Raw genomic sequence first — 24,955 nt, 5'->3', positions numbered from 1 at the left:
TACTGTATTGTTTTTGCTCTGCTGTCAAGCAGTTCATATTTGTGATCCTGGATGCCCAGGTCAGGCTATGTTTCACCATCAAGCTGCTGTTGTAGGCCTGCAGTTTCTTTTTTTCTCCACACTTTAGCATTGCCATACTGTAGCTCATGTCTACCTTGTTATCTTTATTTCTTGATGCAACTAATAATTGCAGCAGCAGAATGAGTTCTGTAGTGTACACGAACATTTTGTCTGCTTGTGTAGAAGAATATGCTGCTTATACACTCATTGGGCAGCACTTCACCTTGCATGATGAGCAGCAATGCATCTCAAATCCTTCAACAAAATGCGTGGTGAGCTGGGTTTCAGATATGCAGTTATTGCTTCAAAGTGGTATGCGACCAAATACTGACTTTTACATTCTGAAATTGACTTAAATGTAATGCGTCTTAATACTTTTAGGTCACTTGAAATTATGTTTTTCTGGTTGTGTTTTAATATGGTCAGCTAAATACATGAAATAGCCCCAAAACAAAATCTGTATTATATTGTATGTGCTGTATCATTCATTTAAAATTCATGATCACAAATACAAATTACTTATCTTTAGTGAAAAAATACAAAACATTTTGAATTATGTAGTACTTTGTTTTGTAGTGTACTTGAATTTTCTCAATTGATTTGACTTTGATGTTTTCACTGTAATAGTCTGTTGGTTTTCAGAATATATTGTTGGGACTACTATGAATATATAGGTTGGTTATTTTTGTTGTTTCTCACTTTGAATAGAAACTCCTCCTTTTAAGAAAGAGGGGTGTCTGTTACCATGTGTTTAGACATCTGAGCAATTTGGTTAAGCAGGCAAACCACCATTATGGGATATTTAAATGATTCCAATTGAGTTGAGACCAGATGTCTCCACAACATACTAGGTTGGAATTTTCTCAGAAATTCCCCAGTCGGTTCCTGTCACCAACACCGTTAAAGTTGGTAAAAAGACAGACACCAAGGAACGTAAAAAAAGTTCGAGAGAATGTTTAGAGATAGTGAGGAAGAGCTAGATTGGAGAGAGTAAATTACATCTTCGCAGCCCATCTTCATCTTCCTGGATTCCCTGTTTTCGGCCTGAAACCTCCGAGGTACTTGGAACTGAACAGAATTAACTAGATAAGATTTAGGTAAAGCAGCTTAATATTTCATAACCAAGGAGATATTTTACATTTGGTAGGGATCAAAGACCTTATTCCAATTGTAAATGTTAGTTGTCCATGTCATTTGCAGTTTGTGTAAAAGGTAACTTTTTAAACAGTGGTTTATTTCTCCAGCGGTAGATTGTTCACAGAAAATTAAAGAAGCCATGTGACCTTGCTTAATGTTTCCTGATCAATGAGGGTGTTTTATTTACCCTTTACAGTGCCTGTTGTTGTTTTTTGCACACTGTTTTTTGTTTTTTGTCTTTCTTTTGCTACACAATTGTATTGTTGTTGTTGTTGTTTTTCTCTTTGTATTACTTATGTCCGAGAGCTAGCTAAATAGCGTTTCGTTATACCATATACCATGTACAGTATATGAGTGTAATGACAATAAACTTGAAACTTGAACTTGAAACAGATTGCCTGTAGTGAACCTGGTATAAGATAATTTTTAAAGTATTATTGATGTATTAAGTACAGTACATAACCTATTACTACCGACACTTCAGTTTTACACTACAAATAGATGCTTAATCTACATATTTTATATATAAATTATGTCCATCGATTTTTCTTATTCATAACCTACAAATAGTTTTTGGTATAAGGCTTGTCTAAGCTCAGTGTCGGAATCTGCCTCTTTTCTATGGTATTTTGTGTTTTTATAAAATATAAAAACATCTCTCTTATTGATGCCTTTTTCTAACATTGTGTCTGGCCTTTCAGCTGTTCTCGGTACTTGGCAACCAGAGAGCAAATTCTTTCTGGGCTGCAAACGTTCCACCAAGCGAGGCCCTGTCCCCGGCGAGCTGCAGTGAGGAGAGGAGAAAATTCATTGCTGCCAAATACCGTGAAGGGAAGTATCGCCGATACCACCAGCTCTTTGGAAACCAGGAAGCACTGGACAACGTAAGATTTCCTGTTAATTTGAAGGGGGTTGACTGTCCTCTTGTGAAACTGCCTGTTTAGTGAAGATCTGAAATAGATACCCTTCAGCAAGCACAAGTGCAAATAACAGCACTGTAGACTGGAAAATGGCATATTTCTCAGCAAAACACATCTATTTAGGGAAATCTTGCAGGCGGACCTTGAAAACATTGTCGATCTGTTGCGTTGCTTTCCCCATCTGAGCTCCAGATAAATAAATAAAAAAATACATTATAATAAAGAAAAAAAATATTAATATAATTGACTTTTTCCATACCTCTGCTGCATTGTAGTAGATTTGAGATTTCAGACTTTTGTAGTTACTGTCAACAATCAGAGAGCAGATTTTGCTCTAGAGAAAGAGGGCTGAACATCACCCCATCTTGACAAAACTGTTCTGTTCCTGTCTCCTATGCACAGAGTAAAGCTTGTGCTTTGCTCTGCAGTTGGTAGTGCAGTAACATAGGCTTGTAAAAGGGGAATGACTTGTGAAGACAGACACCAAGGGGAGAATTTGTTCCTCCTAGTGAGTTATTTGGAATGTGTTTGATTTATATGTAGTAGGGATTGGACTACATTTAAGAAAACTAAATTAGGCAACGTTAGCATTGTAGCATTTACAATTAATTTGAGCAGTGCCGTCATCTGAAAGGTGATTTTGATATTCCTCAAAATTGTTCAACTAAAGCAGGCAATCCATACGATGGGGATGTGACCAGTACAGACACAATAAATACGTTATGCAATGTTCTGTCTGTTTTGTACTATGATTATTTTTTACTGCTTTCTTACATATCACATCTTATTTTTACTGCTTCTTAAATCTTTCATTGAATTTGTTGCATTGGACTCCATTTGGTGCGAGAATAATCCTTTGTGAATATCTTGCCATGTTGGCAAGTTTCAATGAAACACTCAATTTGTAGTGCTCCTAGGTAGATAATACTGTGCCCATATTGTGTGTGACTCAATAATCCTCCAAGTCTTTCCCTTTGAGTTCATCCACAGTATAGCCAAGGCATGCGACAGTCACCTTTCAGAACTCCATTGTACTTCATCAAAATGAATAATTTGGCTGAAGAACTTGGTGATGAATAAGCTGACAGGTGTAGTCAGGTTGACTTTTGCCTTCCACTTTGAGAAAGCTTTCTCAAGCATGGTGCTCTTCCTGTCACTGTGTCTAACACTGTGGTGTATAGATCAGTGGTTTGTGTGGTTCCATGCCTGGTGAAGGAGATCTAACCATAAAAGATTTTTTTAAGTGTGTTAGATTCAGTTGGCTGCAAGAATACAATGACAGGAAGTATTGTTGCTGATATGCCAATTGCTGGAATACATTTCTGTTTAAACTAAGCAGGAGAAAAGATAACTTCCTGGTTGTCAGAATAAATGGACTTTTAGTACTGGATTTTTTTTTTATAAGCCCTCTATCATCTATTATTAAAATGTTGAAGACCACTGTGGCTGAAACCTTTGTTTCCGGTGCAAGTAAGCTGAGAATTGCCCTGTGCTCAGAAGTTTATCACCTTCAGTTCATCTGTTTAGAACAGTGAAAGAGTAGTTAAGTACAGTCACTGGGCCTTTCTCTGTCTGAATCTTTGTCTTGCAACTTGACATTGCATATACAAAGGTTTGCTTATTTTTATACACGGAGACATGCATCATCCTACAACTAGAAAAATGTAAGTAGGTCGGAGCAGAGCCAACATAGAAGAAGTTTAATCCTGATTTAGTTTGAATAGGTCCAGCATCTGTCTCAGCAAAGAAACAGGTAGGTTTATTCCATGCTGGAAGGAAAAGAAGAGACGCCGCAATTCGCTTGTGGAGCCTTTTTCAGGCGTGTCAGAAAGAGTGATCAGTTGTTTATGGAGGACAAATGGTAGAAAGCATTAGTTTCTTGGACATTGAAGACGTCTCTGAGCGTTACCCTGGGTGGTATCCAGGTCAAAGAAAATAGCATTGAATTTAAGACAAAAGGAGGCATCTTCGCACCTGATGAAGATAATGTTCCTTTTGATTCAGTTTAGATCCGTTGCATTTTGCCTTTGTCTCATTTTTTGAAAAAGAAACTATTCTAACATATTTGTGGTTCTGCTCAGAAAGCATAATTGTTTTTCCCTCAAACTGAATTATTCTCTACAATACTACTAGATTTTTTTTTAGTAAAAATCCAATCCTGAAAAAATTTTCAGTTTCAGTTTTCAGCTTTGAGAAAAAGCTCAAGGCTAAGCTAATAGGTGCTGTGCGTGCTAAAGCCCATTGCAGTAATGCCCTGGGAAAATAATTTGGTTCCATTTTTGTCCACAAGAAAGCGTGAATTCATTTTTAAATGATAAATCCCAGTAGCAAATGACAAAAAAGATACTGAGGTTGCTATCTGTGTCCTTAAAGCTGAATGGACAATCGATTTCCTTTTACTAATCTAAATGTACCCTTTGTTCTCTCATTCTGCTGGCCTGTTCTTTCCCACAGTTCCTGGGAAATATTTCTTGAATTATTCTTTAGAATAGATAAGTGCCTATCCTGTGCGTTCAGCAGGTCCCCACCAGCACGAAATGTGACACCCTGCGGGGTTTAAATTCATGCGCCATGCTGGTTTGTTTATCCAACTGCAGAAGGTTCCTCCCCCTCAGTGACATCAGAGCTTTCTGAAGGAATGTTTCTTAGCTCTGCTTCCTACCCCCCTTCCATTGTTTGGGTTTGGCCAAGTGGTGCTGGAAAAAAAGTCTCATTCTGTAGCTCCAGGCTAGTTTTTTTTTGTGTTTGTATCTTTCCATCTGTTTATGGGCTTCCCTATCTCCGCTTGACTCCCCGAAGAAGAACGATTCACAGTGCCGCTTTGAAAGTAGATGGGTGAGTGTAGGAAAACTGCTTTTGGGAATGATGGGATTTAAAGAGGCAATTAAAAAAGCTGCCTTTTGTTCCTTTCTCTCTCATTAATGAGTTGTTCTGTGGAGAAAGCGTTCACTCTTAACCTCAGTTGTAATGCACTGTTTTAAGCAATGATATTTGTCTAATCATGAGTTATTGTAATGCACTGTTTTAAGCAATGATATTTGTATAATCATGAGGTATAGTGTTTGACTTTGTCCAGGAAGTTTCATGCTTAAACCTAGTGTAGTTCTGCTTCAGTTGTTTGTTCTGCACCTTGACGGGAATGACTCTCTGATATCAGACTCTTTGAAAGTAGTCTTTTATTTCAAATATTTCAAAAATCCTGCCTGTGAAGTAGAGTTACTGGATGTTTGTTACTTTTCTGCATGAGCAAAGCAACTAATTTGTTTCGGTTCACAGGTTCACAAGATTCTAAAACCAGCCACCAGTTTATATACATTTAAAATGTTCATTTCTTATTTTGTCTTTTTCAGATTTTATTTTATCTGTTAAGTGTTAAAGTAAAATAGCCCTAAAATGCGCAACAGAGTTGTATTTCTTGTAACAGAACTTTAAACTTTAAACAGTTATTTTCACACTTTATAATTTACTACGTTACTGTATGGCTTAATTGCATCAGTTAAGGGGTTTTATAGCACTGCTGTAAATGTTGAAGCCCACACGGCCTATCAGCAGTTGAAGTTTTGGGTACAAAAGATGAACTAGATTTTATTGGTTGTGTAGGTACCAGATCTTTTTATTATTTTTTAACAATCTTTAACCACTGTACAGTGTCTTTGTGAATGATGAAACACTGTTATCAGCTTGTTTGTGTTTTTTGGCAAGCGTGTGTTGTTTTATCTTTGTCTGCTTTACTTTCTCTGCTGGAAGCAGTGGAGTTCCTTTCTTTATTGACCATTAGGGATGGGTTTGGCATAGTCTCTTGTTTTCTCAGGTCTCGATTGTCTCAGATATAAATATGATCTATAAAGCAGTATTATGTTTATGGTATGTTACTTCACTTCATAGTAGTATTCCTGAAAGATGAGATTTTATGTTAGAATGTTTGCTTGATACCTTTGACTAACACTCTTAAATTCAGTTTAATAAAGAATTTTGTATTTTAAATGGTTCAATCCATTTCTTTCAACTCTTACCAGAAATGTTTTTTTGGGTGCACCCACTGTGTAGTAGTTATCGAATTGGCTTGGAAAACAAGAATGCTTTCCGGAGCTGTTGTGTAAGGGGAATTTGTGGTTAGTTTTCTTTCTAAATTTCTATATTACAGTGTGTGTCATCTCATGCACAGGAGCCAAAAGTTGTGAACAAGTGTTATCTCTATGAGGACACAGACTAAAAAGTAATTATTTAAAACAAATCACATAGGCTTTGGAATTTGTATGTGCGAGACAGGTGCTGGCAAGGAACAGTTTAGGTTGTAAAACTAAATTCAATAGCATGGAAAACAGACTGTATAGTATAGTATGTGGCCCTTGTTTTTCTGTCTGTAAAACAGTGTAAGAAGCAGAATGTCAGAACTATAGCACAGCAACTAAGTTGAGAATTGCAAATCTTGTGATGTACAGAGTGCAGCTGATGTACAGCTGTGCTGAAGTCTTTTGAATGTTCTTTTTGTGTGGGTGTTTGCCTGTAAGTGGTATTTTAGAACCTTGGTTTTCAGGGCTTTCTTACAGCAATAATGAAGCAACAGGCATATTCCTAAGCACAATCAGTTCATCTTCCACTGTTTAGGTTGAATCCTTTCTTTTCCATTGAATTTGCGAATTGTACAAATTCCTGTACATGTGCTGGTTGTCCGCATACACTCTGGTGGTTGTTTGCAGTAGATAAATAGATTGTCCCTTCAATATTTGGAGATCTGGTGATAAATGTAGTTCAGTAAAAAAGTTCAAGTAGCACAGTGCGTAGTCTGGTTGAAGATGAGACTAAATTCCCTAATCTCAAGCACTTTTGCTGTTTTAATGGTATTTACATTTTTCTAAATGTCACAAATGTCATGTCCTCCTTGAGGTGGCTTTTGAATTACTTTTCAACCTGGTGTGCGAATATGTACTGAAGCTGCTGAGGTTGCTAAGTTTGGGGAAAGCAGTATACCCAAATTTACAAAAGTTAACCAAGCTAGCTGCTTAATGTTTGTGTAAAATATGTTAAAAGTGTTTAAGATTTGTATTAGCTTGCTCCCCCTTCACTTTGTCATGAATGAGATGATTTCAAGTGAAGGCTGGCGGCTACCAATGATACTGGAAAGCCTCCTTTCTACTGCTGCGTTTGGTAAAAACAAGGCTGAGCTTTTGTAAAATCATGGGTTTTGAAAAAAGAGTATTGTCATTGACTTTCATTGGTGAAAGCCTTTGTGCTTTGTGGCTTTAGTTTAAGACCAAATTTACAAGACTGCCTGCCATTTGGAGAAAGTTACACTGCTGTAATGTAGGAGATTGCTGTAATGTATCTGCAACTGGTGTAGTTTCTGTTTTTTTTTTTTATTGTGGGACTCTTTGAAGAGATGCTTTGGTCTGGTGGTTCTGCCAATTTGGCCTTGATGATGGAGATGTGCTCTGACAGTTTTGATTCAGATGACTGCAGTGACTGCCAGAGCTGAAGTCGCTTGTCTGACATTTGGCCTCTCCTTGGAAGAACTGACCTATAGGCCTAGTCTGTCTAGCTGGGTGGCTCTACTTGTTTCTCCATATCTTTGGAGTGATCAGGTTGAACATTTAACGCTATTGAGGGAAACTCCCTTTTCTGTAGGTCACTGGCAAGATTCCAGAGCCAATGATATCCAGCTAACTGAAAATCGGCTTCACTGGCTGTTCCTATGGAATCTGACTGTATTGCATAGAGGGAGTTAGCAGGCATAGACTTGCACCTCATGTGGTTCGCTGTAGTGCATAAATGTAAAGAGGTGCATTTTTCAGATATACTGAACAATATATAGAAAAATGTTCAACATTATCCTTTTTGAAGTCGAGTGCTTACAATGTATTGGACAAACCCTTTCATAATGTTGAAAGAACAAAAATCTTGTTCTAGACTGCCGAAATCCTTTGTGTAAAAATTATACCTCCATGTTCTATTTTAAATGCACTTCACTAGTTTTCTGCTGATGTCTTTTTTTTGTGTTTTCTTGTTGGTTCTGAAGAAGTCCACTAGGTTAACTTTGTCAGCATCTTTAAGGATCTGAATACTCAAATCAGGTGTCTTTTAGGGTCTTCATTTTGGACATGATTTTAAGCCCAGAAATGTATCTGGCCACACTACTCTGGACTTATTCTGGACTTTTTGTAATATGGTGACACATGAGATCTTAATTCCTACATTCTTAGATTTAATTGTTTTTATACCTTTAGCATTGTTTTTTATTGTTTTGTTACAGGTAATTCCATCTGGAAAACTGTTATGTAACAACAATTCTCATATATATACCTGACATAGCTAGAATACTTTAAATAACTGAATGCAGGCTATGTGGTTATGTTATTTATTATTATAATGGCATCACACAAGTTGTATAGCATTCCCTGCTTGCATGTGAGCTGTTTTCATGTGTTTTATTTTCTAATTTATATCTTGCATGTGCCCTATCTCCTTTACCCACATATATTTTTCTTCCATTTTGTTTGTTTCTTGGTATGATGGATATGGCATGATACACAGAATAATATGCAATAGTACCAGCTTAATGTAGCTCTCTGGCAGTCACACCCCTACAACTGAAGCTGTGTGTTGAAATTAGTTCTTATTTCCATCATGTGACAGCAGTCAAATGAGTCTTATACTCAATCATCTTTTTAAAGAATGTGGTTCATTTAAATAATATAAAACATTGTGTGGAATTTAACGTCTGAGTAAGAGTCTAGTTCAACAATTCAGTTGCATTAAGTGGGAATGCATTTTATCACTTTCATTTGAGACCTTTCTGTAATTTTACTCACATTTCTCCTTTTTCTTGAACTGATATAAGCACTTAAAAATATAAAAGGGATTAATAATGAACCACACTTTACAATGGCTAAGCCTGAATTTATTGCCATGCCAGTAAATCTCAGAAATCTTATGAGTTATGACTTAATTATTTTAAATTAAAGCACCTACTGTAATACTGAAATGGAACAGAGGTTACTTTGGTTGCTTTCTTGCAGTTATCTAACAAAGAGATTCTGCCCCTTGGAGTTCTACATCTTTGACCATATTGTCACCTGGAAATTTTCTTTAAATAACCTTCAAAGTGGTATTTTAGGCATCCTTATTGGTCATTCACACCACAAAATAAGTGGTTGTGAGTTCTGAATCCTCCTGTAATGAATTCCTCTGGTCAGAATGTGGTACCAGCATTATTTGTGACTTCCAGTCTAGGCCTGGTACATTAGCTTATCTCTTCATCTGCACATGTCCTTAAGAAAGAAATTAGATTTTTCAGTTCTTGTATCTTTGGATCTTAGGCTCTGTGCATCAACGTCCAATCAGATGATGTGCTGGAAACTCTGTCTTTGGTGTTTTGTGGGGCCAATGTGAACTGCGACACAGGAAATCCTGATTTCCCCACTCCCATCTCCCTGGCTCAGAGCTATGACCAGAAACTCCAGGTGGAATTCCTAACTCAGAACAGAAACACAGGTGAGTGGAAATTCCTGTCCCTTGCTGAACTCCCTGTTCTCTCAACGTGTGGTCATTTTATCTAGTCCATTCCACTGCAGCACTTTGTCAAATCAAATTGAGCTTCCAATCAATTAAGAAAGAGCAACTTTTTTATTGGAATATGAAGGTGGTGACTCACTTCACTCTAGAGAGTATAAAGAGCTTCCATTTGCCAGCTTCTTAAAGTTTATAAGCAATTTTAAAGGCTTTCTTAAGTATATTCTAAATCCCTCATCTGCTGATATGTTTTTCAAAAGAAACTATTTTTTTATCAATCTGCTCTAGGCTTTAAGAATTGCACTGTAAGTTGAACATGAAATATTTCCTGTGCTTATGCTTCCAGTGGTGCAGTTTAGGTTTACTGTTCAAGCTTCCCTCCATTTATGCTGCACTGCAGAAAATAACATTGAATGCTGTTAAAATAATTCTGCTTGAATCTTACTTTGACAAGGAAAGTGGCTGATATTCGGATTCATGCTGAAGGAAATGATGAGGAATGCAGACTGTTATTGACCTGTAAAGTGGAAGAAAACCAGGATAGATGCTCTGATCAATGATTTTTCCCTCTGCTTCCAGAGATTCCGAGGTCGGAGGTGGGAGGTCACATGGACACAGTGCACTACATGGCTCCACCCTCCATCACACACAATGGATTTCTGTACAAGACTGCCTCCATGGGGAAGCCTATCACAGAGCGGAAAGCTAAAGAAGGTGGTTTGAGATCTCCATATATTAAACCATTAATGATAAATGTGATATTCAAGACTGATTTTTGTCCCAGGCTAGAAGAGAAAAATGTGCTTTGTGACATTTGGTTTAAAATCTCTATAATGCTTTCAGAATTTAGTCGGCGGTGGTGCACTTTGAACGATGGGAATTTCAGCTACTATGACAGTGACAGAAATTCCACACCCAATGGGGAACTCAAGATGAAGGATGTCGCCTGCCTTGTAGTCAGTCCTCCAGAAAAACATGGGTACGCATATTGATCTTCACAAAGCAGTTCTCCAAAAAGAGGATAACTTTGTTGTGCTGGCGGGACAGTTTTCTAAACAGTCATTGTCGTCAATTTGTTTATTTATCATGGCTATGTACATGCCTATATGATGCCTGCTCCTTTTCCTCAAAAACAGAAAATGTTTGATTTTCTTAGAACCTTCTGAATTTATTGAAGCTGGAATTTGATTATCAAAATTGGAAAACATTTCTAGATTTTTGGCAAAAGCTGGTGATTTGCTCTTTGCAAGTTTTGAGACTGTTTTCCATATCGAAGGGAGTAGCTCGACATGAGTATAGGTGATTCGAAGGGTTTTAACTTCTGAAGATAGCCTGTTCTAATTTTTAGAGGGGCAGAAATGTGAAAATTCACCCTGGAAACTCCTTCTAGAGTGTAGTAATAAAGGGTGTACTGTTGTCATCTTTTCATTTTAAGATGGCTTTTTTAGCAGTTTTTATCCTCTGTCTTTCAGATATGACTATACATTTGAGATTTACACAGAGTTGGAACGGCTTTACCTGTTTGGAACGGATAACTCGGAGCACATGAGAGAATGGGTGAAGTCTATTGCCAAGGTATTTTCTGTTTTTTTAAAGTAATGTGATGTGGCTACAGAGTGATTGTCCAATGTAAGAATGTGGGTGCCGGCCTTGGACTCTTTGGGGCTTTGCACTCAATCAGCTTTTTTTGCAGGTGTTCTGTTAAGTGCTTTCAGTCTCTTCATTAGGCCCAGAACTTAGTACCGCTTCTTAGCTATACTCTATAATATTGGTATGTTTTGTAACTGTTCTATCTCTTGTGCATCTGTATCTTCTCACTGTGTTTATGTTTGAAGATGTTCTTCAAAAGCAGGAGTGATGTTCATGAGGAAAGGATCAGTGTAAAGGGATTCCCAGTTTCTGCCCTCTTTTTTGACATAGTTCATAATTAAAACAGCAGAACAAGTGAGACCTGTCAAATTGTGCTATTTACAAGATTACAGTCCCTGCCCTTTCCCCCTCAAGCAGCCACTGGAAATCAGATTGGCCCATTTCACAAGACTCCAAAACCTGTTCTTTGTACGGGGTTTATTTTTATCTCTTGTACTTCCTCTTAACATTAAAGTGACCTTAAATGTGTTCCATGGGCCTTGCACTGAACGGGGTGTCAAGCTAGTTTCCAGTCTGTTACTCTTACGTGAACTGTATTCATCTTCAGAAGTAAAGAATTCAAAATTGGATTACTTATTTTCACAAAGTTTTTCATTCTTCCTGTGTTTTAATGTATGCTTTTTTTGTTCACGACATTATTGTCCTGAGAGCCAAAGGAGAACATTGTTGTTTTTGTTTGCAATGTTACATTTTCTAAATGCCCATGGAACCAAAATGGTGATTTGGAAATGAGGAGGTATGAAGAATTGGCAGTTAAAGATAATAGGTTTAGCGTGGAACAAAACATAGTAAATGGTATAGAAGACTAGAAATTGTAGAGTACAAGAGTGAGGAAATAAAATAAAAGGCAGGGAGAAATAAATTAAATTAGGTTGAGTGGTTTTAAATAAAGTGCCATTTTTTGAGTATCCTATGGAATATGGGATGCCATGTTCAAGGAACTATGATCTGGCCTACTGATTTGCTACCAATGGTATGAATTGTTTAATTTTTATTTTATTTTGTGAAGTATCAGTTTTCTGACCATTCGCTCTTACTTTCCTTCCACATTTGTGCTAAGATAATTCTAATGGCACTGTCTCGTCTCTTCCTCTCTGTAGTCTTTTATCCCATCCAGTGCAGAGGACTTGCTGAACTGGGATTTTGAAAGGATCGGAAAACTGCAGTATAAGGACGGACTGAACCTCCAGAGTGCCAAGACAGGCTGGTTTGCTCTGGTAGGTTCCACACTGCACGCCTGCTTTGAAGACAGTGAAGGGGAGGAGGCTATTCACCTGAAGAAACTACAGGAGCTGTGTGAGTACTGACGACTAGTTTTTGTGTTGAAGTTTGGAATACCTTTATTCACTAAATCACCTAAATCACTTAAAGCTGATTTTTCCGTGAGACAGCAGTGTTAATGTTTTTCCTGATCTCTACTAAGGTTTTCCAAAATGTGTCGTAATGGTACTATTGCTCAATGAAGAGAGTAGTTGGTAATAGAAAGGAGAAAGACAAACCACAAATAAAGCACTTCACAGGCCAGTTTGATTAAGAATTGAGCTTCCCTCACAATTGTTTTTATTTTGTACATTTTGGGGAAAAAATATTGAACTTTGTGTTGTACAGGGAACATGCTAGAGAATTTCTTAACCAATCTGTCGATGAGCACTAAATTCAAAAAGTCTGATTACAGTATTACTGCCACTGAAGACTACTAAAGCCAGTGAGGAACGTAAGAAAGGTTACAAATAAGAGGATGCCTTGTGGCCCATCTAGCCCATTAAGTAGTTAGTTGGCAATTTGCTCCATGGATCTCATCCAGGCTTTTTTTGAAAGTATCCATTTTGGTTTCAACGGCTGGATAGCTGTTCCATATTTCCACAACCCTCTAGGTAAAGAAGTGCCTCCATTTCTCAGTTTTAAGTGCACTTCCACTTAAATATAAATGAGTTTCCTTTCTGATTCCAGAGATTCCTTTTGTGTTCTCTGGTTTGTGTTTCACTGTTCATTTTGAATATGTCTGCTGGGTTTACTTACTCAAGGGTATGGCAGTGAGAACTTTGAGTACTTGTATCAAGACTTTATAAGAATGTACTCCCAAGAATGTACTGTATCTGGTTCCTCTTGTCTGGCCTGATTCCACAACAGCAATATCTTTTCTACAATGTGATGACCTGGGATGATATACCCTCCTGTAGGTGTCGTTGTCTAACTTAGATATTACAATACTCGCTGAGTGAAAAATAATTATTATGTCTGTAATTCTTTCTTCAGCAATTCAACAGGAAAATGAAGTACTTGTGTTGGTGGAGCGAAGAAGGTGGGTTTTTCGGCATTGATAAATTCCTATAGCATATTTGCAAACTCCCCAGTAGAAATCTTCTTTGTTATGATCATTTAGATGAAGTGATGCATGGACAGAATTGTACACTGCTTTAAAGAGAACCAGATGTGTTGTCTGTTTTTCTGTTTCTACCAGAGCTCTGTTAATTAACTGTTGTGATTGTTTAATGAGTTGCCATTATTCTGATGGGACCTCAAACTGTCTACTGTCTCTTAAGTCGGTCTTTATAGCGATCAGCTGCAAAGTAACTTTTAAAAATGCATGTTCCCTTGGAGAAACAATTGATAGGATAATGTCTGAACCTCTTGGCTTGCTCAGAAAACCCTTTCTGAACTTGAGGACTGTAGCAGGACTATTTATTCGGACCCCTTCCACAAATCGCTGGCCGAGCCTTGTTTAGCCAGAGAGGAAGACGCTTCTAAGATGCTTGCTGAGTGCTAATGCAATGATTTTCCTCTCGGCAGGACGCTGTACATCCAAGGGGATCGGAAGCTGGATTTTCTGGGCTGGTCAACAGCCATCCAGCGGGCAGCAGGGAGCTCAGGAGACACACTGAGCCAGCAGCAGCTCACAGAGTCAGACATACCGGTGATAGTGGACAGGTGTATCGACTACATCACGCAGTGCGGTGAGCAGGAGGTTCTACTTGCGGTTTTGAGAGACCTCTCTCTCCTGCTCCTGTTGTGCCTACAGCATATTAATAATACATATTGCCCTTGCCTTCTCACAGAATCTCGGCACAGTACATTTCTTACACATACTGATTCAGTGTGATTATCTAATCTGTTAATAATGTGTTCACTATCTAATGATCCTTTCTTTAGCTTGAGAAGCCCTGTAACATTCTTTCCTCAGCCATCTAACTTTCGTCTCGGCTTATTGTTACTGATTAATATTACTGTTTTCCAGTAGAGCAAGCACACTGGAAATTGCTGTCATGCTCCATTCGTACCAACTTGAATCATCTAGTCTTTCATGTAGGGCAACGTTTTTCAATGTAGCATTGCCAGTTATAATGCAAAAGGAATGAGCAGATAATCAGATTCAAGAGAAAGATGGTGCAAAACACTGCATTGCCACATTTATTTTTTAAATGTGGAATGAACTGGCTTCGTGTGATCACATGACTTGCTTGAAATAGAGGCTGGCGATGATTTCTGAAGGTTCTTGGCAGTCAGAGTTTAATCAGAGAATTTCCCAGTAACGAGCCATCGCATCTTCCCCAAGGGATCGCGTGGTAATGTTGTTGTGTTTTCACTTCAGCAACTGTGCTGACAAAGAAATGCTTCCTTGTTGGGAACTGATGTCTTATAAAGGGTTTCTCAGTCCCAGAGTAGTTTGACACCTCACCAGGAATCCAGCCTTCGAAAGAAAGTATTTTCTTAGGAATGTAAATTTACTGATTTTAAAGACTGACCTTCCAAACACCAGGAGCAAACAACCTATCATATTATTTTGCAGTGAGTAGGCAGTTTGCCCACAGGGGAGCTAAGGCCTCATTGATTTGAAGTTTATTGAAGTTTCATATATTTATATATGGTTTCCATTTTCATTATCTCCACTGTGGAGGCGCAGCTATACCTTTTGTACATTGTAGTTTATTTTCTTGTGCACTGGTGTGTTCGATGCATCCTCTTGAGAAGAAAATAATTAGATAAATATTTTGATGAGAATGTAGTACTTTTTGTAAATTTTACTCTTATTACACTGGAATCAAACTTCGGTGAAGCACAAAAATATTTCTGGGAATACCAGTATACAGTATGCATGGAGAATCCGCCCACTTAACACATACTTACACAAGAAATGTTGGATAGGAGGATCTGTACAGAAAACACTTTTGGTTGCTGTGTTGTCGTGCTCTTTGGCTTCCTTCACTACTTCCAATGCATACCCTGCTTTATAAATCTCCCCCCCTCCAAATTAATTTTTAATAGAATATGAAGCTACAATAATCAATGTGTGCGTGTCTGATCCCTGTATGTGTATATGTGCTTCCAGCATGTGCATTGTAAAAGAAACTTGGAATGCCTTTCTGTCGTTTGTATTTGCTTGGTAATAGACATGAATGTTCTCCGTACTTCTCCTGTTTCGTGACCCACAGGGCTGACTTCAGAGGGGATCTATCGGAAGAGTGGGGTGAACTCCAAGATTGCCAGCCTGCTGGAGTCTTTCCGGAAGGACGCTCGCAGCGTGCGACTGAAGGAAGGAGAGCACCAGGTGGATGATGTGTCTAATGTGCTCAAGAGGTTCTTCAGAGATGTGAAAGAGGGCATCTTCACCAGCGGGGCTGCTGTTGAGTGGCTCAACACCCCAGGTATGTAGAACACCAGAAGTAATTCAAGGGGAAGCTTGTGGCACTGGCTTCACTTCCGCTGTACCGATCTGCTCGATCGTACAGTAAGTCACCAAAATGGGCTGCTCCACATGTGAGGGAGCCTTGAGAAATGACCAGTTTCTGAACTGAGAAGTGATTGGCCTTTGAACAGCGTTTTTCTATGCGCTGCAATTTTTGTATCTTCCTTGTTGGGTGTGGGTGGGTTGTGATGTGTTCCTGGCGATTCCCCTTTTGCCTTTCCTGCTACTTTAGCGCGTCACAAAGCTGACCAGTTGGCAGTTTAAGAGAACGTTTTGCAAATGAAATTAGTTGCACAAGGTGCTGAAGCGCAGTTACGCCACCCTGAGATTTGTCCAGCTGTTCCATGCACACTCTTTGATTGAACTGTACAGGAAAGAGTACCTTTGCTGAGGTAGTCAGCATGGCTGATGAGTATGAAGCAGCATTTTTGAGATTGCTTTCATTCAGGATCACAAAAGATGTTTGCTTTCTGAACGTGCTTCTCTTTCAGTTGCAGATTGTTTCTCGAGCTTCTTTCTTTTTTAAATTGCTTTTCATAGATGTTAAAACCATTTTTGCTGGTGTGCATTGTTTCAAACACCCAGAATGTTATGTCTCCATATCGTGTTAGCTGTCCGGCTTGCAGTTTGGCTTTTCTTCATCTAATCACCTGTAGTTCTCCGTGAGATTAAATAAAAATATCACCTATTGTCACCGGCAGCTGTAGCAGATGAGAGCCAGAAGATCCTTTTATATCAGTCTTTGCTGAACAACCTGCCGCGAGTGAACAAAGCCACTTTGAAATCTCTTGTCAACCACCTGTACTGGTATGTGTCCTCTAATTCACATCATGCAGTATATGAATAAGCTCTGGCTGCATTCTGCAGGAGGGAAATATGATTGTATTTGAACAATAGAAAATGCGAAACTGTGCCTCAGCATTACAGACTCGGCTAAACATGGGTGTTCTTACAGTCCTCTCATTACAAACTTGGCTTTGCCTTGAAAGTCCTGAAAAAGGGAAACTGTGGAAGTAGAATTAAGAATGTTTCTGAGCCTGAATGTATTTCTCCTTCTTGTAGTGTCCAGCGTTTTGCAGACATGAATCAGATGAATTTGCACAACCTGGCCATTGTTTTCGGACCTACGCTCTTCCAGACTGATGGCAAGGACTACAATGCTGGCAGAGTCATTGAGGAACTTATTGGCCTCTATGTGGCTATTTTTAATGTGAGTCTGGACTGTAGGACTTTTTCTCTTAGATAAAAAGAATGACTGCAAATGCTTCATGTTTTCGCAGTAACATGATACGTGAAGAAATTTTGAAATGGCTTTTCTTTCTTTTTAATTTGACAAGCCTGTTTAGTGCTGTATACCTAGTATTGTCTGTTGTACACCAGGGCTATAGAAATCTGAAGCACTCTTAATTCCTTTACTTTGTCTTATCTTTAAGTTGTTAGATTACTGGCAAAACTCAATTTTGCCACCTTCAAAGTAGCTGTAGGCATTCTGTGTTGAAAATAAAATAAACTTCCCGTTCACCTCAGTGCCATGAAAGAAAATATACTGTTTATCTCGCGGCGTTGATCTCCGTAGGCTTGGAGGAACCGGTGGTTGGAAACCATAAAAAATCTTGTTGCTGCTTTTGGCGTGTAGTGGCGCCATCTGTAGTTTTCACATTGATTTGCAGTCTAGTGGCTGGCTGGTGGTATAACAGTATGGCACACTGTTCCTACAGGTGAACGAACAGCAACTAAAGAAACAGCTGGATGAGATCACAGCCATCATTAAGCTACGGGAAATTAACTCCAGCAGCAAGGCCCAAGTAAGTGTGAAGAGTAGGATGGATTCAGTACTTTGCTTGTCTCAAGCTATGAAGCAGGGATGCCCAATCTACAGCAGGTCTTTGAGGAGCTAGTCTGTCAGCAGATTTTCATTGCAATTCAGCTTATTATTGGCTTCATTGGACCAGTTCTACAGCTTCTCTCAACTTGTCATGCTCTGCTATTTTAATGAGACCTAGAAAACCTGCAGACACACTGGCTTTCCAGTGGACAGTCCTACTTTGTAATTTTTGCTGTGTGATACTTTAGTTTTATCCGCAAAATCAAAAAGAAAGAGAAGTAATTTTTCCCTTTTTATTGCGTGTTACAAAGTAAACAGGATTTTAGAAGGCATTACTAATCTAAGATGTGGATGTTGCTTTGTGTAAACTTACAGGTATAGAAACTTATCGGCCTCTGTAACATTCGGTTGCCTGCAGGTTATTTTCTTTGCTATTAAGATTGATTCTTTTTATACATATAAATTGTGGTTATTATATAGACAAAAAATGTAATAGGGTGTTTTTAAAAAAAAATCAGGCTACTACCAGTTTTGTGAAAGGAAATAAATGGAAATCTAGAAAAAGTATTTGACTTATTAAGTTTCATATCTGACTTAAAACTAATAGCTTTGGTTTCTCAGGAGGCTTGTGCTGTATCATTTTTTGACTTGGTTGTGAGGGTTGGGTTTGGAAAACGTTTACCGTTGGACTTTGGAGATTGCATAGATTACCAACAAAAAGATCACTGGACAGTGTACAGTGTATTGTAATGCATGTCTCTTTTCACAACTGCATCACTTAAAATATTGTTCTTTTTAGCATGCGGGGGATTTTATTTGCACAGTTTACCTGGAGGAAAAAAAGGAGACGGCTGAACAGCATGTAAAGGTGTGTGCGTTAACTTCATTATTGTACAATATACTGGCTGCAATACGAATAACGTTATTTGAACATCATAACCTTTGTTCTTAGATATACATACAGTAGCAAATTGTATGCTAGCTAAAATAGCTGATAGTCATTAGCAACAATACTGTCCGCTATACTGCACTTTATTTTTAAACTCTCTGCCTACCTTCTAGAGTGACTATACCTTGAAGAAATGTTACTGAAATAGTCTTGCTGTTTTTTCAGCCTAGCTCTCATTTTTCAGTACCTTGATGAAGGTGACGACAAACACTCCATGCTTGGCCTGTGTCTGACAGGGCTGCTCTCTCCCACATTCTTAGATCCCAGCTACCATGACGGCAGCGGAACTAGCCTTTGAGATTCTGGACCGGCGAAAAATTGCGGTCCGAGACAAGGATTACTGGTGCTGCTTCGAGGTGAACGAGAAGGAAGAGACAGGTGCGCCTGGGATACAGAGCTTTCCTTTCCTTTTGATGTACAGTATATAGCGAGCTGTGATGATTTATTTGCATTGATTAGGGATTTTGAGGGAATTAACATGCACATTAAAATCAAGCCTAAATGGAAAACGATCTTGAAATGAAACAAAAATAGAGTAACATTCTTTTTATTAAATCTCTCTCCTGTATTCTTGTGGGGCAGCCTCACCTGTAGAATTGTTCTCTAAGCAGAGTGTTGTTCTAATTATACGTTGTCCACCCTGTTCCCCTCACAGAGCGACCATTACACTACCAGGAGAAGGTGCTGCCCATCCTTCACTCAATGGGAACAGAAAGCTGTGTGGTAGTGAAGAAGCACTTCTCTATGGAAGCCATGCTTATATATCTGGGTATGTGCAGTGCATTAGCTGGAGCTGTGCCTATAAACAGGTATTAAGTACAATCTGGCACAAGAGATTAGTACACTTTTGCAAAAGGATCCATATTATCCATTTGAGCAAATTAATTTGCTCAAGTACCTAATTAGACTGCCTCACATCAGGACTGCTGTTCTGATTTTGTCAATTAGTAGAGAAGATTAATTTATTCAGTAGTGTTTTCTGTTTGAAGTGTTTACCCAAATGGGGTACTAGCATGTTAGGCCGTACAGAAGTCTCTTCCCCCTCCTCTATTTAACCCAGGACTGAGATGAGATTCGACAAGACACATAAACTGGAAGCCCAGGCATTAAACAAAACCTGCTTACGACAGATTTACCGTACTTTGCACTGTACATTGTGAGCTGAGCTAATGAGACCCAAAGGAGCAGAGACTTTGAATTCATAAACCATATGTTAGCTTTTTTTTATTGTGGTTCTCTTTTCTTCTCATTAAACATTTGTTTATTGCTTACTGTGTGGGGGGGGAAGGGAAGTAACATGACCCCCTGACAAACACCTTTTTGACTTTGACCTTCGCTTTTCAGAGAGGGGATGTGAGATCTGATCTGGTTTTGTTTTAAGCGAGCACAAAGCGAGCACAGTGCTTTTAAAAGGGAAGTATGACACAATGTAAATGTGAGTCTGGTAAACAAAAGCGATAGTTGTTCTATTTTATAAGATTTTTTTTTTATTAGAATATGGAATAAGAATGGATTAAAGCACAGTTCACCTGTTACAAAGTACTTGTTCCAAATGGCATTGTGACCTGGGTGATTGAATGTGAGTGTTTCTCTCATTTGGAAAGACAGGGAACTGAATAATTGGGAAGCTATTATTTTTGCTTTTTGCAGGGTTTGCACAGCCTCTTACAGTATGTGATTCTACCTTAAATAAAAATCCTTTACAGAAAAAAAAATATGGAAGCAGCATTAAAGATGCACATCATGTTTAAACCCATAATTTGATAAATAACCATAAATGCAGAGAAAATTAAGTCTATTAAAAATCATCTGTTTACCACTGCTATATTCTTGTTAGAATGCATATATAAAATACTTTGATAAAAAAGAAAACACATCCCATTTCAAAACAACATAATTTGATTTGATCTTCCATTTTAAATAAATGGAACAGGTATTGAATATATTTAATTGTGTCGTATATGTCTCGGGTGGCAATAATAGAACAGTGAATGAAAATACAGAGCAACTCTCAGACGTATACTTTAATCAGTATCCCAAGATATTTTTTTCTGTAATGAAGCTTGACCATGCCCTTCTAAACTCTCAAGTATTAGGTTATCCAAGTCTCTAGACCTTGATATTCCTCTATGGAAATTCTGACATTCTCCTTTTCTGAAACAATTGTGTAGTGATCCAATGCCTCACAGTTAGCCTTTTGGTATTTTGCAAAATGAGAGGCTGGTTGTGCAGCACCTGAATTGGGGAAACAGTGCAACCACGGAACGGTATGCTGCTTTAAAATAAGTAAAAAGTGGAGACAACGGTTGACTTTCAACCCAAGATGGTCAGATTCGTTTATAGAGGCTTAAGATGCAGCACTTCTGAGAAACCCAGCTTGTTGGGTTTGTGAAATAGAATGGAAAATGTCAACCTGTTCGATTTTTTTCCAACAGCTAGTAAAGTGGACGACTCGAAGCATGGCATGATGAAGTTCCGTGAGGAGAGGAACCTCCTGGGCTTAGGTCTGAACACCGGCAGCTTCCATGACCGATACTTCATCTTATCCAGCACCATTCTGAGACTCTACAAAGAAGTGCGGGTAGGCAGTCCAATGCCCACCTTTCAGTGTGTTGAGTAGTAATAATAATTATAATAATTGCTTACATTTATAGCGCTTTTCTGGACACTCCACTCAAAGCGCTTTACAGGTAAAAGGGACTCCCCTCCACCACCACCAATGTGCAGCATCCACCTGGATGATGCGACCGCAGCCATAGTGCGCCAGAACGCTCACCACACACCAGCTATCTGTGGGGATTAGAGCAGAGTAATGAGGCCAATTCATAGATGGGGATTATTAGGAGGCCATGATTGGTAAGGCCCAATGGGAAATTTGGCCAGGATGCCGGGGTTACACCCCTACTCTTTTCGAGAAATGCCCTGGGATTTTTAATGACCACAGAGAGTCAGGACATCGGTTCTACGTCTCATCCGAAGAACGGCGCCTGTTTACAGTATAGTGTCCCCATCACTATACTAGGGCATTAGGACCCACATGGACCGCAGGGTCCCACTAACACCTCTTCCAGCAGCAACCTTAGTTTTTCGCAGGATGTCTCCCATCCAGGTACTGACCAGGCTCACACCTGCTTAGCTTCAGTGGGTTCCCAGTTGTGAGTTGCAGGGTGATATGGCTGCTGGCTGCTGAACAGCTACTTTGGAGCTACTTTGGCTTCTGTTAAAGGTTGCTGGCTGATGGACGGTGGTAAATTCTGAGAAACACTACATGAAAAGTGACAGACAAAATATGATATACACCCTATTTTCTGTACAGTACCAAGGGTTCTGCTGTTCATGCAGCCATCACATTTAAAGTGTACCTTAAAATAATGGCTGAGAATTCTTTCAGGGGATCAAAGGACAAATCATATTTTGTTGTGTAAAGGTTATATTTGTTTATCTGGCTGCCTTTATCTGTCAGGGATAAAGTAGATAGACATCCACTTTTGGTTTATAAGTGTTTATTGAAAATGTGATATTTGAGAAGCGTGACTTTCTTCGTCTTGGAGATGGCTTGGGTTTTCAACCACTGATATTTGAGCATACTGTGCAAATATTCATTGGTCAGACTTGCGTTTTGAAGCCCTCGTTGTGAAAGGTTTTTTTAAGCCAGGCTTAAAAGCATGATGCTTGACTTTACCTTATTTTAAAAATAAAAAGCAAAGCCAGACCAGACAGATTTGCCTTAAATACTGTAGTTCTCTGTGTCCCACATAGAGTATTCAAAGGCTCCAGATTCCTGAGCTGCAGTGTGTAAGTACACATTTCTTCTGGGTGGTGGTGATGGTGCTTTTTTGATGTTTTGATTTATTAATTGTTTTTCATCTGGAGACTTCTCAGCATGGGGTAGGAAACAGAGTGGTGTAGGTCTCGTTCTCTCTTTTAGGGTGTTCTAACCAGGTAACTGTTCAAAACCAGTTTGCATTCTAAGCGTTTGCTCTAAAGAGGTATTATGAATTGTGACACCTCAAAATGTGTAGGAAATCCTTTTTTAATACCACCAAAAGCAACCATTTCTAGACTTATGCAAAGAATAAATATTTCCCTCCCTTTCCTAAACAAAAGGTGCAAGGTATGTTAGATTGGTGTGCACTGTTTCCATGAGCTTTAGAGAAACCATTGATATCGGAGGCTTCTCAGAAGCTTGATGTTATTGGCTATTGTCCTTAAGTTATTTACTGCCCTTTGTTTTGCATGTTTTTAGTTCCTTAACCCCAAAATATCATCCTTTTTTACAGGAATAATAATAAAAAAAGATTTGATCATACTTTTTGATCAGACTGAGTTCCCTTCCTCTTTTCTGTTGCTCACGGTAATAAAGTGTCTGGTTTTCTGACCTTGGTTTCAGCGCTTTGCAGCGCAAACAGCATCATTAAAAATCTCTTCTCTCTACACAGAGCCATCGGCCAGAGAAAGAGTGGGCCGTCAAATCACTAAAGGTATACCAGGGAATTAAGAAGAAACTGCGACCTCCAACTTGGTGAGGATTATGCAACTTCAAGATTTTCCCGCATGTGTTGTCTTTGTTATATAAGGTAGTTCTCCTTCATGCTGGGGTACTCTTAAGATGAGGTAAGATCACTTTATTGGCCATATACAATTTCTTGTATTAGGAATTTGTCTTTTCACATACCCCAACTTGCTCTCCATGAGACACACAGACAAGGAGAGAAGCTTGGGGTCAGAGCACAGGGTCAGCCATTGTACAGCTCCCCTGGAGCAGTTGGGGTTAAGGGCCTTGCTCAGGGGCCCAATGGAGTAGGATTCCTCTGCCAGCTGCGGGATACGAGCCAGCAACCTTTCAGCCACAGGCGCAGATCCTTAGCCACAGAGGAACCGCACCGCCCAGGTACTCTTAAACCCTGCAAATGTTTCTTGAGGGGAGGAATTATATGCCCTCTGTTCAGATACTTTCTAATCACAGTCATGCTAATCTTTGCGTACCAGTATAGACAAAGACATTAAATGCTCTTTTTTTTTAATTGCTTGCACCAGGGTGATTTGCTGAGTGTTGCAAGCTTCTCTGATATGCTTTGACTAGTCTGTCACTAGGGGGCAAAATCATTCTGTGAATAGAAGGTATTTCTCTCATCACTGTAAGCAATTTCATGTTCACCTGTTTTCCTTGGGATCATCTTTAGTTTTCTGAATCCCGAATGTCTTTAGCTATAAACATTAGAAAGGCTTTATTCTTTATATTTTGCAATATATTTTACACTGAGCTTCATTCATTTTGCTCTGCTGTAGCCAGACTGTATCATGTAATTCTGTTGCTCAGTTACTGAATCTTATAACATGTTTCCATTATAAAGTATGATCTTCCATATCTGCTCAATGGCTGTAATAGCAGTGTATGCCAGTTTTTTACAAACTGATGCTGCCAAAAGCAAACTGGGGCCCTGCTTTATGCTGTAAATGTCTGGTGAGATGTGTACTTTTTGTTTGACTCATTTTCTTTATCAGTGCCTTTAACAGCAAAGAGACAGAGCTGTAAAAATCTAGTTATCTAAATTGAGCACCTTTTAGAGAACAATCTGTAAGTTGTAACTGTTTTTACTTATTTTTTAGTTGGGGCTTGACAGTTGTATATCAGAATGAGAAACAAGAAAAGCAGCAGTGGTAAGTGCCTTAAAGGATGATGCAGTTTAAATGATTCATATTGTTTATTAAGGTTGAGGATGGAGTCCTTCCTATAAGTGCACATTGATGAGAAGGAGGCTTTTCTGTTTTTAGCATCTTAATGATCAAATGGTCCTATCTTGACAGTTATTCAGAGTAGGGATATTTAAGTTTTATATATTAGGAACAACATCACTAAATGGCAGTAATACTTGTATGTACACCAAAGCAACAGAAGAAAATAAACCCCACTTCTTGTACTACAGAATTATGGGGGTGGCGTGCTTCTGAAAGGCTCATGTATTGAAGACACTCATTTGTTTAGATTAGGTCTAGTGTTTTAGTCCAGTCTGCTATGTCTCTAGCTTACTGTCATTGTACAATTGGCTCTATGGATTGGCCAGGGTATCTTCACAGTGTGGTGTTCCTGAGGCTTTCACAAGATCTGGGCTTCCTTTGCTCTTATAGAAAGTTGGTACTTCCAGATTGTAGGAACACAATTAGACAGGTGATTGACAATGATTCAAATGAAAACCTAAGCTATAGTTCTATCAAATGTC

At 38.8% G+C, this 24,955-nt stretch overlaps 1 protein-coding gene across 7 annotated transcripts in view; it reads left to right on the top strand.

The window, feature by feature from the left end:
• The window catches only part of LOC102690463 (arf-GAP with Rho-GAP domain, ANK repeat and PH domain-containing protein 1), an 80,274-nt gene that overhangs the window by 45,420 nt on the left and 9,899 nt on the right, over positions 1–24,955 (top strand). For 6 of the 7 annotated variants that reach the window (XM_069190117.1, XM_015341577.2, XM_015341576.2 and 3 more), the window contains 19 exons: positions 1,899–2,081; positions 9,434–9,608; positions 10,206–10,340; positions 10,470–10,605; positions 11,099–11,201; positions 12,377–12,572; positions 13,533–13,578; positions 14,067–14,230; positions 15,707–15,919; positions 16,662–16,767; positions 17,023–17,170; positions 17,679–17,765; positions 18,585–18,653; positions 18,995–19,112; positions 19,390–19,503; positions 21,170–21,315; positions 22,494–22,529; positions 23,174–23,256; positions 24,345–24,395. In XM_069190117.1, coding sequence (XP_069046218.1) covers positions 1,899–2,081; positions 9,434–9,608; positions 10,206–10,340; positions 10,470–10,605; positions 11,099–11,201; positions 12,377–12,572; positions 13,533–13,578; positions 14,067–14,230; positions 15,707–15,919; positions 16,662–16,767; positions 17,023–17,170; positions 17,679–17,765; positions 18,585–18,653; positions 18,995–19,112; positions 19,390–19,503; positions 21,170–21,315; positions 22,494–22,529; positions 23,174–23,256; positions 24,345–24,395 — 2,309 coding nt within the window. The remainder of the gene's footprint in view (positions 1–1,898; positions 2,082–9,433; positions 9,609–10,205; positions 10,341–10,469; positions 10,606–11,098; positions 11,202–12,376; positions 12,573–13,532; positions 13,579–14,066; positions 14,231–15,706; positions 15,920–16,661; positions 16,768–17,022; positions 17,171–17,678; positions 17,766–18,584; positions 18,654–18,994; positions 19,113–19,389; positions 19,504–21,169; positions 21,316–22,493; positions 22,530–23,173; positions 23,257–24,344; positions 24,396–24,955) is intronic. The other variant, XM_069190118.1, reaches the window with a different exon arrangement.

Source organism: Lepisosteus oculatus, chromosome 5 (assembly GCF_040954835.1).
Source record: "Lepisosteus oculatus isolate fLepOcu1 chromosome 5, fLepOcu1.hap2, whole genome shotgun sequence".
In the NCBI taxonomy this organism is placed as follows: domain Eukaryota; kingdom Metazoa; phylum Chordata; class Actinopteri; order Semionotiformes; family Lepisosteidae; genus Lepisosteus; species Lepisosteus oculatus.
The sequence above is the reverse complement of the archived record's forward strand: the minus strand, read 5'-3'. Positions and strand labels throughout refer to the sequence as shown.